Source organism: Helianthus annuus, chromosome 3 (assembly GCF_002127325.2).
Source record: "Helianthus annuus cultivar XRQ/B chromosome 3, HanXRQr2.0-SUNRISE, whole genome shotgun sequence".
Classification (NCBI taxonomy): Eukaryota; Viridiplantae; Streptophyta; class Magnoliopsida; order Asterales; family Asteraceae; genus Helianthus; species Helianthus annuus.
In genome coordinates this window covers 113,007,235-113,027,319 of record NC_035435.2, presented here as the reverse complement: position 1 = coordinate 113,027,319, position 20,085 = coordinate 113,007,235, and the positions used below count along the sequence as shown (strand labels likewise).

General features: G+C 38.4%; 1 protein-coding gene across 1 annotated transcript; it reads left to right on the top strand.

Annotated features, from left to right (window-relative positions):
* The first annotated feature begins 15,688 nt into the window (after positions 1-15,688).
* On the top strand, positions 15,689-18,043 carry LOC110927856 (serine carboxypeptidase 1). The gene is made up of 8 exons (XM_022171214.2): positions 15,689-16,201; positions 16,266-16,373; positions 16,452-16,723; positions 16,808-17,053; positions 17,128-17,234; positions 17,338-17,433; positions 17,513-17,618; positions 17,705-18,043. Exons 1-8 carry the CDS (start codon positions 15,829-15,831, stop codon positions 17,846-17,848), a joined length of 1,452 nt encoding a protein of 483 aa, XP_022026906.1. The 5' UTR covers positions 15,689-15,828; the 3' UTR covers positions 17,849-18,043.
* The last annotated feature ends 2,042 nt before the right edge of the window (positions 18,044-20,085 follow it).

Genomic DNA, 20,085 nt, shown 5'->3' with positions numbered 1-20,085 from the left:
AACATATGCACACAAATCAGGTAAGCATGTAAACAAATAACGATGAAATCATGTATGCATCCTAGTCTTCCCAGACTATCCCTCCCAATCTCTAAGACCGAACTTCCTAGTCTCTCAGACTACATCCCTGGTCTCTAAGACCAAACCTTTCCCAGTCTCTAAGACTCAAACTTTCCCCAGCCTCTAAGGCTAAACTTCCCCAATCTCTAAGATTGAACCCCTCAGTCTCTAAGACTGAAACCTCCCTCAGTCTCTAAGACTGATATAAAAATTTTGAAAAGTGTATTTGTGCCCTTTTGTTTGTAAAAATGTTTGTGCCCTGGATCTGGACTTTTAGTGTATGTAAATGTAAAAAAATGTTTGAAAACATTTTCGTGAGAGCCCTAGTGATCATAGTCTAGACTCGAGAATGAATCCTAGTTCGCCATGATCGAGGCTCTGATACCAAGCTGTCACACCCTGGCTTTTGCGGAAGCGTGGGTTTATTGGTGTGACTTCTTAATACCATAGCAACAATCACAACAATGCTATATGATAAAAATATATGATGTTTATCCATTAAAATAGTTTGGAAAAATGCATAACATATTGTCTTAAAACATCAACCACAAAATGCATTACAAAACATTACTTGTTTAAAACGAGTTCGTAGGAGTTGCACTTCCCAAACCCTACAACTCTGGATGACATCCTTATTAAGTACGCAGCTTGTCTAACATGCAACACTTGCCAGATCCAAATTAATTCCCTGAAATACATGTAGTTTAAAAAGTCAACAAAAAGTTGAGCGAGTTCATGTGTAAGTCTGTGTGTATAAACCGTTTAGTATGTCTGTAAGTAAAATAGTCCCTGGTATGTAGCAATAAGGAAAAATTGATCACCATTGGGTTGCAAAACCAATAGTATATGTGAATGATGCAGGAAGACTCAAACCTAGCAAATTTGTCTCCGGTATGAAGACATAGTCACCACTATGGGCCCCCGGCCTCATGGGTGTGGGCTCGCTACACCCAAATAGATCTATCACTCATGTCCCGTGGTCCTACAATGAGGATTAATGGCCTTAAGTGTCATGCCCACCACTCACTTGATCGCGTAATAAGAACCCTCCTTAAGCTAACAATACCATGTATAAAATGTCTGAAATAAATTGTAAACATGTATTCCACACCCGAAGTATAAAATGGAAAACAGTAAAAGAAAAGGGGGTCATGAACTCAATGTAGTGCGTCTTGGCTCGAATCTCAACTCTGTCCGCTACACGACAACCTACAACGTACTAATGTCTATTAGACGAACGGGCCGTGCCTTGGCTTAGAGTTTAGTGTTTTGAGTTGCGTTACTTTGGTATTATTTTGTTAAAATAATAATTATTATTTTGACTTAACTATCGTTCTTAGAAAAATAGTTAGACAACTATTTCGTATCTATGTTTCTCGAATATTTTACTAAGTGTTCGGATTTTCAAAAATTTCGTCATAGTCTCCTTTGTAAATAGAGGTGTCCATGCTTAATTAGCATATCATTTTCTTTTACGTATATCCCGTAGTTCATTTTCAATAATCAAACCGACATATAGACATACAAAGCCTTACTTACTTTATTTCAGCTTCATTACTCAAAACTGGACTGTTTTCGAGGATTTTTATAAAATAGCTAACCTTTTCCAAAAATTCCCAAATTTTTGCAGAATGACTCACACGATCCAAATTTCATTGTGTAAAAATACCAGAGTCCAGTTCGTTACCAATATTTTATAGAAATTAATTTACCTGAATGCAATCAGATTTGTTACTTTCTGATTGCAGTTTACGGAATAACTCACTAAAAATTAACCGTAAGTCCGATTGACGAAATTTCAGTTGGAGGATCATCTTGACAACGGTGACCAACTACTGTAATAATTCCATGAGTCGATTCTACTCAGGTTTCAAGTTATGACTTTAAATACGACACACTTTTTCTGCAGTAAAAATGCAGCTAGAGCTGCTGTCCAAAAACAGTCTTTTAAAAATAGTAAACGACCTAGAAAAATTACGATTCCAGTGCCATTTGTTTGGTTATTCCAAAATGCATATTTTAGGCTTCAGAAAATCAGTTTTTCAATTTAAAACGGTCCAGTTACAGCCTGTTGAAGTTGGCTGGAAATACAAATCAACTTGCTGTTTACGACGTAAAAGCTACTAAAAACGCATCAACAAAGGTCCTAACCACGGTTTATCGATGATTTAATGTTCAAACCTCAGTCATGCTTTAACCAACCCTAAACCAACCAGATTTCAACTTCATACAAACTTTTTATGTAGGGTTTTTATGTAGAGTTTCATGTTCATCTTTTTAGTGTTCTATTTCTTGTGTTACTTGAATATTATCATCCTACTATATATCATAACAAAGAACAAGATGAACAATGGTGTGAAGGGACTTACTACTAGCACAAGGCTAGGGTAGAAATCTTAGTGCAAGGATGATGAAGAAATGAAGATGATACGATTAGAACAAAGCTTTCTTGAGAGCCCTTCAACTTGCAACTTCTATGAATGATCTCCAAGCTTGGAAAGGGGACTTGTAGTGAAGAAGATGAGAGTGTGCAAGTGATGGAGGTGGGTTCGGTTATGAGGAGCCGAAATAGGGGGAAGGGAGTGAGGTTGGAGTGTGGTTTTTGAAGTAATGATAGGATATCTATGCATCCTACCTCTTATAGGCCATCATGTATATTTTGTTTAGTTTGTTAAGCCTCATGTCTAATATAATAATCAACCAATAAACAAGTAGGAGGTGAAGAGGGGTTAGGTTCGGTTTTGGTGAGCCGAAAATGAGAGAGAGAAAGGTGAGGATAGGGTGTGATCTTAGGTGAAATGATTGTAATCCAAGAACCAAATTCCCATAAGATTACTTACACATCTTAGCAAGTCCCACAAGTAAACAATCTTATTATTTTAATCAACCAATTAACAAGTATAAAATGGAGATGTGGTGGGTCCACCTAGGACAGAAAATTCGATTGGGGGGGGGGGGGGTCTTGATGTAAAAATTGTGACTAAATGGTAACTAAGTAGTTAAATTGTAAGTATGGACTTGTATGTGTAGTGAAAAGCTTTTTAATGGGTGTTATGGCAAACGGGTACCATGACTAGCCAAAAATAGTAAAACAATGTCATTGACAATAATTTGGTGCCCCAGGTAATGTCCGGTTTTTCGGTTAAGTATCGTTCGGTTAAAGTGTTAGAGTGTACCGTATAGTGTCTTTTATGCATCTTTTTGTAACGAAATCATTCCTGGAACTTAGGAAAGTGTTCAGGACCATTTAGTCAATTCTCTGTGTAATACGAGTGTGTTAAAAGCTGAATTGTTACTGAAAATGCGGAATTCTGTATTAAAAATGAGTTTTAGGCACCTTCCGGCACTCAAACTATCACCTAGTGACACAGTCTTATGGTCCTCACTTCCCTACACTCCATACTGGTGTAGTGCTTTATCTCTGACCCATACTGGCCTAAAAATAGTGTCTGTCTATGTGCTGGCATTGTCAGCATGTGTCTGAGTTATCCGCTCACTGTGCTAACTGTGCTTTGTGCATCAGATTTGTCACTAAGAGTCTGTATGCAATAAATGGAGTGACCGTATGTAAAGGATGCACATGTATGTATGTAACATGAATCAGTAAGCAGTTTAAAGTGTCAGATGTAATCAAGCACAATCATTAAGCACATAATTAGGGTTAATTAATTTGTACAGTACCTGTAATTGTGCGGGTTGTCACATATTGAGAATTTCTCAAAGATAGCTCAACCGCTAGCTACCCTTACACAGAAAGACAAGAAGTACGACTGGGTGACAAGCAGGAAGAAGCCTTTCAACTACTTAAAAACAAGCTATGCGATGCACCAATACTATCATTACCCGGAGGCACTGAAGACTTCGTGGTATACTGCGACGCTTCACGACAAGGTTTGGGTTGCGTGCTCATGCAACGCCAGAAAGTCATCGCTTATGCTTCAAGACAATTGAAGGTTCATGAAAGAAACTATACCACTCACGACCTGGAACTCGGTGTGGTGGTATTCGCCTTGAAGATCTGGCGACATTATCTATATGGTACACGATGCACAATCTTCACGGATCACAAGAGCCTGCAACACATACTTGATCAGAAGGAATTGAACATGCGCCAGCGGCGATGGGTCGAGCTGCTAAATGATTACGACTGTGAGATTAAGTACCATCCTGGAAAGGCAAACGTTGTAGCGGACGCATTAAGTCGAAAAGAAAGGGTTAAGACCCTAAGGGTTCGAGCATTGGAAATGACTATTCGAACGAACCTCACTGCACGTATTCGTGACGTCCAACAAGAAGCCCTTAAGATGGAAAACCGTAAAGCTGAATACCTACGGGGTATGTTGAAATATATGGTGCCAAATGAAGAGGGAGCCTTATACTTTAAGAAGCGTATTTGGGTTCCGCTCTATGGCGGCATTCGAGAAGTCATCCTTGATGAAGCGCAAAAATCGAGATACTCGATCCATCCAGGATCGGACAAGATGTATCAAGACTTGAAGGAATACTATTGGTGGCCGAGACTCAAAAGCGATGTTGTTGTTTACGTTGGAAAGTGCTTAACCTGTGCTAAGGTTAAGGCCGAATATCAGAAACCGTCTGGCCTACTACAACAACCAGAGATACCCATGTGGAAGTGGGAACAAATCTCGATGGACTTCATCACAAAATTACCCAAGACCCCTAGAGGGCACGATATGATATGGGTGATAGTTGATCGATTAACAAAGTCTGCGCACTTCCTACCGATCCGAGAAAAAGACAGCACTGGAAAGCTTGCTGAGATATACTTAAAAGAAATTTTGGCACGTCATGGAGTGCCTATCTCAATCATTTCAGACAGAGATGGACGCTTTGTCTCAAGGATCTGGCAATCCTTTCAGGAAGCCTTTGGATCTCAACTAGATCTAAGCACGGCATTCCATCCACAAACGGACGGCCAGGGCGAACGAACTATACAAACATTAGAAGATATGCTCCGCGCTTGTGTTATGGACCTATGCGGCAGCTGGGATACTCATCTACCGTTAGTTGAGTTTTCCTACAATAAAAGTTATCATACAAGCATCAAAGCCGCACCGTTCGAAGCTCTGTATGGCCGCAAGTGCCGATCGCCTTTATGTTGGGCAGACGCTGTAGACAAAAGAATGGTTGGTCCTGAATTAGTACAAGAGACAACCGAAAAGATTATGCAGATCCGAGAGCGCATTAAGGCGGCTCGAGATCGACAAAAGAGCTACGCTGATCGAAGACGGAAACCATTAGAATTCGAGGTAGGAGATAAAGTGTTGTTAAAGTCTCACCTTGGAAGGGTGTAGTAAGATTTGGAAAACGTGGAAAGCTGAATCCACGATACATCGGACCATTCAAGATCTTAGAAAGAATTGGTACAGTGGCATACAAATTGGAATTACCGGAGGAACTTAATGGAGTACATGATACGTTCCATGTATCCAACCTCAAGAAGAGTCCAACACATGAAAACGTGATCATCCCTGCGGATGAAGTGCATATTGATGACACCCTCCGATTTAGAGAACAACCCGTTGAGGTTACAGACTGGAAAGTCAACAAGACCGTCAAAGTACGTTGGAACTCTAAGCACGGACCCGAGTACACGTGGGAACGTGAAGACCAGTTCAAAGAAAAGTATCCTCACCTGTTCAAGAAGACTCCTGTGAGAGTTAGTTCAGCCTGAATTTCGGGACGAAATTCTTTTAACGGGGTGAGAATGTGACAACTGGCACCAAACCGGTAATTTTCGTACACTTTAATTATTATTTAATGACTGCAATTATGTGCTTAAATGTCAACATTGTTTGATTACATGACATACTTGTGAATTCATGCACGTTTAATACTACAAGAATTACTTTATGCATTAATGAACAGCGTTGCGTCAGAAATACTAGTAAACTCACCGGTAAGACACATTGTGTCAACAATTCTGCAGAAAGCAGCTAGACAATAGAATGGGAGCCTAGATGTAGGTCCAACGACAAGAATACATTAAAACCCAAGAGTACATACAAGAGTTTACATATAGACCTTCCGAAAGCTAAAATACGCACTAAAAAGCACCCGAAACGCACTTTAAGTGCAAAATTTTATTAAATTCAGCTATAATCAGCATTATGACACTAAAATATTATGCAGAAATTATGATTCATCATCCAGAATACTTCACTAAGGGTCGGGAATCGATAGGGTCACAAAATAATACTTAAAGGACACTAAACGGTGCAATTTAGCACTTTAACGAGCCGGTATTTAACCGAACAACCGGACATTACCCGGAACATCAAAATATTATTAGAAGCATTGTGTGATTATTCCTTGGCTAGTCATGATCCCCGAACACCTTAACACCCACTAAAATAAATTGTAACTATCATAACTAACTATATGTTTGGAATTGAACTATCATCTAACTATATGGTTAATATTTACATTTAGACCCCCCCCCATATGCTAGTAATTGACTCCCCCACATGCCTGATTACAAGATTTTGTTGAGTTGTTTAATGGATTGTGTCTTGTACTTTGGAGGACATAATATCCAAGAGATATGGAGGTAAGATGGTTATAAAACAAACCTAATGGTTCTAATCCCTCATTCAACAACACACACCACACCTTCACTTCTTCTCTTCTTTCCTCCCTACCCCTCGGCCGAGAACCATCCACACACCACCACCATATTCAAGTGTTGTTCAATCATTTCAAGTTGATTACAAGGTGTAAGAAGGTCACCAACGAAGCTCGGTGCTCACGGAACTTGAAGGACCTCCTTCATTTGCTTTTATCCACCTTATTTCCAAGCTTGTTCTTCCCTAGCTTCAAGCTAGTAGTAAGCATCTTAAGCACTCTTGTTTAACTCCATTTTAGTTGGTTAAATGGTATAACATGATGATTAACTCTAGAACACTAAAAGACATAAACAAGAATCATGAACATAAAGCTTACACATGATGATATTTTGATGAAATGATGTTGTTTAGTGGAAGTAATGTTTGTTTGTTGGTTACTAGAAATATTGATGTTAATCATTACATGAAGCTTGCTAGATTGTGATAAAACACATGATCTAGCAAGATAGGGGTTGATTATGTGCTAACATAAGATGATCATCCTCTTGTTAAGACATGAACTTGATGAATGAGTGATTTCTTGGAAAAATATTAAACAAACAAGCTAGTAATCTTGTGAATCTAACATTCATGAGTGGTTTTCCCAAAAGAATCAAGTTTAGAATGTGATTTTTAAAAGATCTTGGTTTTTACTCAAACCTACACTATTTTTAGTAGAAAAACAAGTGTATGAACACCTATGAAACAAGAAAAATACAAGAGAAGCATTATTAGAAAAATCATTTTACAAGTTGTAAATGACTAAATCTTGTAGTAAAGTGATTTACAAACAAATAACCATGTTTTTAAGGGTAACTAAACCTACTAAATAACATGGTAAGTTACTACAAGATTTTACAAAAACTTCAAGTTCATGATATAGTGTGATCTACATGATTTTGGCACTTGTTAAGTGTTGATTAAGTTGTTGATTGTTGTGGTGATTTTAAAAGAAAATAAACATATGTTTTGAAAACATGCGGAAACCTCCATTTTTAGGGGAAACTATGTCAAAATTTTTATAAATTCTGACACTTAGAAAAATATATGAGTTTTTGAGAAACTTATTCCCTAAAAATGTATCTAAAAACATTACCAAGGTTTCCCTAATTTTTGTGTTAAGAAAAGATGATTTCTTCAAGATTAAAAATTTATATTAAGTATGTATATTTTTGAGAAAATATATATATTTATTGATCACCAAAATTTGTGCTAAGTGTATGTAGTATGTATTATATGTGATAGTGTATTAGGACTTGAAAATAAACTAAATACTCCTAAGGAGTGAAGATACAAAAATATACATACAACATACTTAGACAAATACAAGAAAATATATTTATGAAAATATATTACTTGAAAGAATAAATAACTTGGACAAGTTATGAACATGAAGTGAAGATTTAGACAAAATACATAATTCGGGTGAAAATACAGATTACTTATAATTATTTTTGAGAAAATAATATAAGTAAGACACATAGTTAAAAATATAAATTATTTTTAACACAAGAATACATATACAAAAGATAGTAACTTGTGCGATACAAGTCTAGTGACTAACGATAAGAAAACGCGTATAGGCCACAACGTTAATTAAGCAAGTCCGGTGAAGTTTACGACGCAAGGAACGCAAAGTTGTGAGTTCATGCTCCTCCTTTTCTTTTAACTGTTTTCAGTTTTATAACTTCGGGGGTGAAATACATGCTACGATGTTTATAAATGGTATGATGACATAAGAAATAATACGAGAATTGATACGAGAAATGATACGAGAAACAGTACATGATATGAGAAATCGTGTCACGAATATGGTACCATAAGCACCATTAATCAACAATATACCTAGACCGCAGAACAAAAGGTTAGATCTAACGGGTGTCGGGCAGCCACACTTTTGGTGAGAACGAGTACCAAGCAGTGTTTTTGTGTCTCAGAATATGCCAACTAGAAAAATGCCTAAGGTTTGGTGGCTTCCTATGTCGTGTCACATGTTAATGGCCTTGCAACCCATTAACAACTTGATACATACATGAATACTTGACTTATACATGAATACTTGATTTTCATAAGATACATACCATGTTTTTCATACAAAGTATACAAACGTTCAATACAAGAACTGCATGAATTCACACCAACATTACGTTGACGTTTTTTTCAAAACTCACATGTATTTCAGGTAACTAAAACTGGATGTGTGCGCGGTTCTACTCTTGCTCATGGAAGTAGCTTATGTTTATCTTTGAATAAAGTTGTAAACTTTCAAGACAATGTTTTATGCTATTTCGTGATGTAAACACTAAACTTATGTTTTCAAAATTATGAAATGTTTGGTATTCGAAGTTATTTTTACGAGCATGTAGTATGTTTACCTTTCATATGCAATGAGAACCTTTCATGATCACACCTCGTGCTTCCGCCTAAGAAAGGGGTGTTACACAAGTAGGGCAAGCCGGGTGAGGAACAGTGTACGCACGCTTGGCCGGCGGTGCGTTGGTAACCGGTGCCGCTACTTGGCGGTGTTGAGTCTGCTGCTGAGCTGGTACAGCTTGGAGCGGGGCAGCAGTGGTGACAGCGCAATTTTTGCTACTGTTGTTGTTGTTTTTCCTCTAGCGACGAGAGGACTTTGAAGACTGCGGAGCGGCAGCGGTTTCAGCGGTTGCGGCGGTGGTAGCTTGATGTAGATTCTTGGAAGCTTTATCCTAATACCCAGCTTTGACTCGCTTGTCGTTGATCTCAGCAGCGAGTAGAAAAGTTTCCTCGATGGTTGTAGTCTTTGCAGCTTGAACGAAATCAGCCACGCAATCCGGAAGAGCACGGATGTACTTCTTGATGGTGATTTCGGGCGTCTTAACTTGGTCTGGACAGATTATGCTTAGCTACTTAAAGCGAGTAATTATAGCAGCATTGTCACCATCTTTCTGCTTCAGATGCCAAAACTCGTCCTCCAACTTTTGGAGCTCGTGGGGAGGGTAGAACTCTTTCATCATCAGGTCCTTCAACTCATCCCACGTCAAACCATAAGCTACATCATTCCATCTCTTGTTTCTCTCGACCGTCCACCAGTGTAAAGCGCAGGACTGGAAGACGCCGGTGGCGTTAACAGTTCGGAGATTATCAGGACAGTTCCTCTGACGCAAGGTGACTTCAATCGAATCGAACCATTGAAACATGGCTGTAGGACCATCTTCACCGGTAAATTCTTTCGGGCCGCAATCTTTGAACTGCTTAAAGCTAAAAGCAGACTTTGGCGAATCAGTTCGGGACTCTTCAAACGACTTGCTAGCGTTTTCATTCAGCTCACTAACAATCTGGGGAATGATTTTCGCTATCTGCTTAGCGACCAGAGAGGCGATGCGTTTGTCATCGTGATTGCGGTGAGCTGATCGGGAGTGAAATGATCCGAATGACGACATTGTCTGCAATAGACAGCGCCATAGGATTCAAAATGCTATACGATCTCAATTAACCCTAGTGTAGATTCCCACTCCGCTCTAAACCATTACATATAAAGCTCAGGAACACATCAACCATACAAACATATAAGCACAAAATCACATAAGCACATAATCACAGAACACATAAGCCCGTAAGGGCACGTATGCATGTAAGGCATAGAAACACAAGAGGCAGTCAGAACACAGAAACCTATCATTCAAAGTTCGCGCGCGTTCGAGAATAGCGGTTGCGATTAGCGAGTACACAGCGAGTAACATAGCATGCGATTATCCACAAGTAGCGATTTGTTAGCGTTTTGAGATAGATGTGCAATGCGGGTCGTGTGTGTTGATCAAAGCAAGAGCGAAAAACGAATGAATCAAAATCGAAACTCATAAACAGGTAAAACCACATAAATCCACATAAAACGACAAATATCAGAGTCAGCAGTTGCGGGCTCAGAATCGAAACACATAAAATCAGCGATTGCGAGCTTGAAATCGAGGATAGATTGTCTAAGGTTTCGTTGAAACATGTCTACCAAGCCTTAGGTGATTCGACTATTCTCAAGGACTTTTGGTACACACTTTGACTTCCGGGACTATGCTCTCGCCTCGATTTGGGCGAACGGCACGCATCCTTCCAGTTACAGTGCAACTTCAAGTCGTTGGAGTCTGTCGAGACTTTGGTGAGTGTTTTATAAAACCAAGATAAGAACGGAACAAATCGTCAAGGGTCGGGTTTCACCCCTAACTTAACTGCTTTGTTCCCGTTTTGATGAAAATAGAGAAGAAAATATGTGTTAAAGTACGGATTTCACTCCTGATTCAACGTAAATTCTCCTGTTTATAGATAAAAATGCGGGTCGAACAAGAAATTTAGTCGAGAGTTCGCGGTTTTCACACCTATTCTCGACCTAATCACTCATTCATTTTCGAAAATTAGAGTGCAGTGATAGTGTAGTGTAAGCGAGAATAGCGAGATATAACAAGTAAGCTCATACAAAACCCTTAGGGGCATGCACAAGTCGGTCTGTTGGTACTTAGACTATAGACTAGGTCATTCTAAGACATCGACCCGGACTAGGCCGAGTCTTGCCTAATTCCCTATAGTTATGGCTCTGATACCAATCTGTCACACCCCAACCGATGGCGGAAACATCGGGGCATGGCACTGAGTGAAACAGATTGTTCAAGAGAAATTCCATAACAACTACATTACCAGATAGTTAATATTATGTCCCATACCATAACCCATCAAGTAAATTAAGTTATTACAGACAGCGATATCTCAGAAACAAATAACATGTTCCGACAACTCAGATTTTAATAAATTATTCGTTTGTTTCTAGACTCTTCCTAACTTGATTCCACATAGCAAGCATCCTTGCAGATAGCATCCTAAACACCTGTCACATACGTTAAAATGAGGTCAATACACATAGTGTAAAGGTGAGCATACAAGTTTGATAATAATAATAGAGTTCGAAATAGTTTACGCATAACCAGCATGTAACATGTATAATGTGAAGGCAAGTAGGTTATCGACAGAGAAATATGCACAGACGTGACTGCGAGTTGTAGAGTGCGCAACACATATCCCTACTGGGACACGTGAAGTAAAGCCCTTAACAACCCCTATCCACGACATGTGCTGAGTCCAAACTATAGTACTATCGTTGCTAAGGTGTCAGGCAACAATCACTGTGTTAACATAACATACAAGCATTCATCGAATAACACGTAGCATGCAATAACGGTTAGCGTATAAATAGTGTTTGCATTGTGTGATTGATGTGATTTGAATATAGATAACGTATGTAACACCCAAAAGTGCGTAAAGCAAAAAGGGATCGAGTATACTCACAGATTGTGTTTAACAAGTAAACACGCTCTTGGATTGAAGGGAGCGCTGAGAGAGATTAGACTGAACAGTTAACGATAGCATAAACGATGAGCGGCGCGTAAAACGGTGCAAAATTGGTAAGTGTCGGATGGAATCCGATCGGATGGCCAGTCGATCGGATGTCAATCCGTTCGGATAGTCATCCGATCGGATGGCCATTCGGTTGGATTGACATATTGTTTGGTAAGGATGTGTTTGTGTATGATGGCTTTGAAGTTTTCGTTATAGCATTTTGAAAATAGAGAAATATCTCTACCCTTCAGGTCGGTCGATCGAACGACGGCTCGATCGGATGGCGATCCGATTAGTAGGACACTTAGTGAGAACAAGTTCACAGTAGGATTGTCACTCGATTGGATAGCAATCCGATCGGGTGGCAGTCCGTTGGTTATTGAACATGTTGAAAATTGTTTAAGTGTTGAAGTCACAAACGTCACATGGTCGGATGGTCGTTGGATCAGATGGCAATCCGATCGGACGGCAATCCGTTCAACGTTCGGTCCTTTGAATAATCAAATAAAAAGTTTAAGTGTGGAACCAAGTGTAAGCTAATCGGATGGCCGTTCGATCGGATGGCAATCCGTCCCAACGACTTGATCATCTTTGACACTTGATTGTTTTGCAGTTTTGATCGAGATGATGTGATATCGTGCTAAACAACAGAAACCTCGGCAAGACTCAAGTGACCCGATCGAACAGGAATCACCCTAGCCCGGTCAGTTCACAGTTCGAGACGGTTGTTTATGTTTAACTCGAGATCGGTTGTCTTGTGGATAGAATTCAGATCTTGAACCAATACATCACTAAGAAAGAGTAGAAGATCAGAATAAGCTCCGATTCTATCGGTTTTGAGTGCATTGAGTTTAAAAGAGTTGAAAGAAAGTTAGAAAACCATCTTTCAATCCTTTTAACCATGAATCTGTGTTTCATGTGGAAATCCTTCGGATCTGAGTTGTTCTTGGTGGAATGAGGCCAATACTTGAAGTTCATAAGAACTCCATGATGACATCATCCTAGAACACCTCAAATCTGTTGATTTCACGATTAAAAGTTGAGATTCAAAAGAGAAAATGATGAAGGAGTGCGTATAGATCATAGAAGTACAAGATTTAGGTTGAAAACTTACAAGAATCGCGAGAAATCGAGAGAAAGGAGGCTGGAGCGCGGCTGGGTCGAGTGGAGAGCTGCATCACAAATGATGTGACAGGTGGGTATTTATAGGGTTTCTAAAAGAGGAAAGGTGCAAAGGATTGGATGGGCCACCGATCGGATGGCAACTCGATCAGGTGGCAATCCGATCGGATGGTCACTCGATCGGGTGGCCACTGGATCTGGTGTCCGGCGTGTTGAGTATTGTCGTTTCGATTCGTGTGTTGAGCGTTGCGATGCGTTTCGAGCGAGGTTGCGATGCACTAGTACTAAATAATAAATAACCTATCCATCACTCGCTATATCTAACATACAATCATCATAATTAAATTAACTGGCGTTTAGCGTTTACGATTCGATTGCGATAGAGTTGCGATTGCGTTTCGATTATCCACTACAAACATAAACATAATTAAACATGCACAAGTAACACATAAAAGGCACACACATACGTAAAACAATATCCAGAACGCATAATTCGAGTTGCGAATGCGATTGCGATTGCGACGCGATAAGCGATAAAGCAATAAAACATGCAATAAATATCGATTAAACCTCGATTATTAACAAGTACTCAACATAATACAACTAAGGCGATAAAATAAATAGATTAACTACAAGTCAAAGAAGTCAAAACAGTAGTTGAGCAAGGAGTTACAGATCGCAATTAGCAATCTTTTCTTCCTTTGACTTCAATCTTGACTTTGACGTTGACTTTCATAACACAGGGTGTTACAGCGATTTCATGGTTTTATTGTTTACAATTTCACAGTTCGATCGTGTGGGAATTACATTGTTTCATTGTTCGTTGGTCGTTGGATATAGAACCTTGTTGTTTTGAATAGTCATAATCACGGAATCCTAGCGTCGTTGTGTGTGGGAGTTAGGCCTTTTTGAGAGCACGTGGGAACTGAACGGGTATTATGAGAGATCAGGTTTATCGATTACATTAATTGAGATCAGGTTTAGAGATTAGATTAATTGCAGTCAGGTTTGTCTTGTCGATTAGATTAATTGAGAAATTTAATTTATAAAATATAACATGACATTTCTAAAAAAGATGACACAAAAAAGAGTGTCATAATATTATTTTTTACGACGCTAAAAAGATGACACACAAAAACGAGTGTCATATATTTATTGAATTTTGTAAAACCATGACATTTTTTTCTTGACACACACTTTCAGGTGTCATAAAATGAGCGTGTGTCGTTGTTCGCATGTCAAGATAAATCTTGATTTTTTGTTATGACACTAAAAAAATGACACAAAAAAGAATGTCATGATTCTATTGAATTTTGTAAACCATGACATTTATTTCTTGACACATCCTCTCGAATGTGAGCGTGTGTCATTGTTCGCGTGTCAAGATATGTGTATTTTCTAGTAGTGTAAACATGGGTCGAAGTTATAACTTTTGTTGTGACTGATCATAGATGTTTTCATGTTCTAGTTGGTATCAGTTTTACATGAGCAACATTTACAAACATACCTTGAAAAGATTGACATAAATTGGTAATCATATGAGCCAGTGGAAATACAAAATTTGTATTTATAATGTCTCAAGCCCTCGAAATCGAATGCTACCATCATCGTTGTATACATGTGTCGCCACATACCACTACAACCACAAATAGTTCTAATTGTCTCAGCCAATAGTTGCTGTCTACTTTCTTATTTAGACTTTAATTTGGATATTATTGTTACTTTAAATTGATGCTCATTTAATATTAATCAACAGATGTAAACACCAACAAACTCACATTTTTTGACAAAAGAACACGAACATGAAATTTGTTGGTTTATATTATCGTGTTCATTTGTTTGTTCAGTTGAATTTTACTGAACAAACATAAACAAACCTCCTTCGTGTTCATTTGGTTGCCTATCTCCTCGGCTCCTCCCAAGTCCCAATTGCTGCAAATAAATTTGGTCAATACATATTTTGCTAATTTAAATAAAATCTGCTTTAATTAATAAATAATAATTGATCAAGCCACAAGCTGAGCTCGAGCTCTTTTAAGTTAAATAAGTCAAGCTCAACTTTGGGTGAACTCAGGCCACCTAAACTCGAGCTCAGCACGTTTACATCTGTACTACGGGTGTCCTACAACTGAAAATTGACGAGTTTGACATTATGTTCTTTCTAGCTTGTTCTTTGGTGCAGTGGTGCAGCTTAGTTATGTTCCGAGGGGGCGCCCGACCCCCCGAACTTTTCGATGCGTAGTGTTATGAATAGTACTTTCGTATAAATTTTTTTAGGTATATACGTTTCCGCCCCCCGGTTTCGGAAAATTTGGTGGGGGGGGGGGGGCAAGCTTCGCCAATGCTTTGGTGTATGGGTATTTTATTTCATACTTCTGATTTTAAATTTAACAAAAACTTCAAAGAATATTAATTAGTGATTGTAGCTATACAAATAGAAATTTTTTGTATATAATTTCGAGTTGCACCAAATAAAATCTTATATATGAAAATATGAAACCAGAATCCTTGTAGCCAACTTATGTTTTTATCTTTGGTTTTTCAAACAATGAAACATAGGAATTGTCACTCATCTACAAACTTAACAAGAAGAGACCTTGTTATTTCCAACAATTTTCACATGTATATAGTACTAAACAGCAGCACGGCATAGCTATAATCAATGAAGATTGCAATTCATTTGTCTCTTCATTTCAGTCTACTTTTTTTCGTGTCTTGCTACGGAGGTGATGTATACGACCCTCTTGAGAACGCTTTAAAGATCCAACGTTCTAGAAGATCGGTGCTGAATCATGTAAGTAATGAAGATCACTCAGCCGAGTATTCAACCTCACCGGTCTACATGGGCCCACAAGATGGGTTGAAGGGTGTGGACAAGATATCCAGTTTGCCAGGTCAGCCAGCTGGAACAGACTTTGACCAGTACTCAGGGTATGTGACCGTTGACCCAAACCATGGGAGAGCACTGTTTTACTATCTCGCAGAGTCACCTGCCAACTCTTCCACTAATCCTCTTGTACTTTGGCTCAATGGAGGTAACGTTTCTTGAATTTCAAGTCATTTGTGTTCAAGAAATAAAAAAGCTTTGAATCATTGCAGGGCCAGGCTGCTCTTCGTTTGGAAACGGGGCCATGAAGGAACTTGGACCGTTTCGAGTCAATGCTGATAATACAACACTGTCACATAATAAATATGCATGGAACAACGGTAAGAATCATATATATATCTTTAATAAAGAAATTGAAAACAGAACATGTTTGAAATGATGGATTTTAACCTTTGTAGTTGCAAATGTCCTTTTCTTGGACTCCCCGGCTGGAGTTGGATTTTCTTACTCAAAAAATTCTTCAGATTATATAACTGGGGATGCACAAACAGCAAAAGATTCGTATACATTTCTAGTTAATTGGTTAGAGAGATTCCCAGAGTACAAAACTAGAGATTTCTACATCACGGGAGAAAGCTATGCAGGGCACTATGTACCTCAACTTGCACAGTTAGTTCTTCAAAACAACAAGATCACCAATCAAACTGTCATTAACCTTAAAGGAATTGCTGTAAGTATTTGATTTACTAGTAACTGTAAACTATCTAATGATACAGAATATAAGAATGAGCATGTTCATGTTGATATGCTTCAGCTGGGAAATGCGTATGTTGATGATGAAACGGCAAACACAGGAATATTTGATTATTTCTGGTCACACGCGATCATTTCTGATGAAATCCACGACGGAATCATTTCCAACTGCAACTTTTCCGAGGGTGCAACCCTAACAGATGCATGTGAAGACTATCAAATTAAGGCACGCGTTGCTAAGAGCAACATCTTCTTCTTTGACATCTATACTCCTTTATGCTCACCATTTAGCAATAGCACCCCATCGGTAAGATCTGATCTAAACATACATATTTGGAGAAATATATATTCACATGAAAGTAAATAACATAACTGATACAGATATCAGGTTTTGATCCATGCACCGAGAATTATATTCTAGGATACCTGAATGCTCCTGATGTGCAACAGTCGCTTCATGCAAAACCGGTTCAATGGGAATCTTGCAAGTAATACTAACGTTTTATTTCAAAGATGTTCATATTATGAAAAGTTGGAAACAATAGTCAAGTATTTGATCATCTGGCTTAAAGATCTTGTATTTGAATGCAGCATGTTCGTTAATACACATTGGCAAGACATGCCTTTTACAGTTTTACCTGTGATTCAAGATCTAATGGCCAGTGGAATAAGTGTTTGGATCTACAGGTAAGTTAATTTAATGATATATATAACTTTGTGTACATACTTAACTTATTATAAATTAACAAAAAACATAATATTGCAGTGGAGATACAGATGGGAGAATACCCGTGACAACAAGTAGGTATGATATAAGCAAACTACAAACATCAGTCAAGACACCATGGTACCCATGGATGTACCAAGGCGAGGTAGAAACCCTTCTATTCATTCCTAATTTAAAATTATTACTTAGCTAAACGTAAAAGATATACTGAAACTTACTTGTGTTGTTTAGGTTGGTGGATATGTTGTGGGATACGAAAATCTGACATTTGTTACCATAAGAGGGGCTGTACATTTTGTCCCAAGCTACCAACCAGGGCGCGCTCTAGCATTCTTCACTTCCTTCTTGGAGGGAAAGCTTCCTACCGATCACTAAGTAAAACTTTAAGAATAGTATGTTAAGATTTATCTTCAAACATGTGTTCAAGTTATGACTTTTGTTGTGAGTGATGATAAGTTGTATTGCATCTACGATGTTTTCGTCTTCTACTTAGTATTACATGTGCAACATTTACAATATAGCGTGATGATCAGAATTGTAATGCTAGCTATACAGGGGCATTTCTACAAACAGATGGTACGCTGGATAGTATTATTGTTGAATTGAACGCATACGTAATCTCCTTCATATTTGTGTGTTAACCTATATAGACATGTATATGCATCAAGCTTAAAAATGTACACTACTTGCAAAGGATTCTAATCATCTGTCATTAAGACGATATAAATATGAGATAATATATAATTACTCATAACTATACATTAGGATTTTACATATAATATTACACAACTTATAGAGATGGTTAAATAAAATCTTAACTAAAAAACATCAGATAAGACTTTTACCAATGTTTTCAATATCAATTTGGTCAAATATGTTGGTAATCCAAATCACAGGTTTGAATATAAAGAATTGAGAATCATAAACACTAACTTGCTTGTATTGAATAAAAAGTGATCCATTACAATTGATATACATGAACCCTATATATACTATACGAATAGATGTGATTGTAGAGACGTGTCTCTTCACGAACGGTTGCGTCTCTAGAATCTTGTGGTTGTGATTGAAGATGAAGATGTGTGTCTCCTTGAAAAGTCACGTCCCCGTGTTTCTTCTGTGCCTGTTGCCGCCAATCTGAATAGTCGCGACCCAAGGAGATGTTGCTCCAAACATGTAGGTTATACACTTTCAACTTGTCACCTTTAGTCCCCATACTTCTATCACTAATCTAATTCTAACTAACTACTAATTACAGAACGACCCCTATACCTATATTTAGTTTAAAAAACATCAATACTCCCCCGTAAACTAAATATAGTTTAACAAAGGTCTTCAACTTGCTTGACTTGCAGTAGCATTGGTTCCTCTTCCAATGCGAGATTGGCTTCTTGTTGCGTGTCTTTCTCCTTTTCCTTCCACTTGGTACAATCTTTTGCAAAATGACCAAGTTCTCCACAATCATAACATCTGAACTTGCTCTTGTCTTGGTTTCTTGGTCCCATATCTTTTCCACGTCCTCTTCCTCCTTTGAAAGATCCTTGTCCTTGATCACTTTGCACCGTTTAACGCGCCGTTCTTCGCTTATGCTATCGTTAGATGTTCAGGCTAATCTCTCAGCGCTCCCTTCAATCCAAGACAGTGTTTATTAGCTTAAACGCTATCTGTGAGTATACTCGATCCCTTTTTTGCTTTACGCACTTTTGGGTGTTACATACGTTACTTATACAAATCACAATCGACACACAACGCAAACACTATTTATACGCTGACCAATATTGCATTTCACGTGTTATTCGATGAATGCTTGTATGTTATGTTAACACAATGATTGTTGCCTGACACCTTAGCAACGATAGTACTATAGTTTGGACTCAGCACCTGTCGTGGACAGGGGTTGTTAAGGGCTTTACTTCACGTGTCCCAGTGGGGATATGTGTTGCGCATTCTACAACTCGCAGTCACGTCTGTGCATAATTCTATGTTGATAACCTACTAGCCTTCACTTTATTACATGTTACATGCTGGTTATGCGTAAACGATTTCAAACTCTATTATACTATTAAACTTGTATGCTCACCTTTACACTATGTGTATTGACCTTTATTTTAACGTATGTGGCATGTGCTTAAGATGCTAGGAATTACTGTACTATGGTGAATCAAGCTAGGGGTCTAGTTATGTCACGCTTAAATCTTAAATATGAGTCGTCGAAACAGTACTTGTTTTTGAGACAATTATTTGTAATAACTGTTTTAATTTGGATATGTTATGGTATGGGACATGACGTTTAATTATCTGGTAATGAATAGTTGTTATGGATACTCATGGACAATCTGTTTCGCTCAGTGCCATGCCCCAAAGTTTCCGCCATCGGTTGGGGTGTGACATTGTCCGTCTCCTTCCACATAGTTGGGATTATTGGGAGAATTTAGGACACGTTTTATCTAGCACACAATAATAGTCCATCTCCTACCCAGAGTCAGGATCAGTCGGAGATACGGGACACGTTTCAATGAATGTACAGTGTGGGTCCTTCCTCCTTCCACTTAGTCGGGATTAATTGGAGGTTCCTCCTTCCACATAGTCGGCATTAGTTGGAGGATTGGACA

Excerpts from the sequence above, each read along its gene's own strand:
- LOC110927856 (XM_022171214.2), top strand. The coding sequence starts at position 15,829 with ATGAAGATTGCAATTCATTTGTCTCTTCATTTCAGTCTACTTTTTTTC. Across the intron at positions 16,724-16,807 it reads TTAACCTTAAAGGAATTGCT|CTGGGAAATGCGTATGTTGA; the intron begins GTAAGTATTTGA and ends GATATGCTTCAG. Across the intron at positions 17,434-17,512 it reads ATAAGTGTTTGGATCTACAG|TGGAGATACAGATGGGAGAA; the intron begins GTAAGTTAATTT and ends ATAATATTGCAG.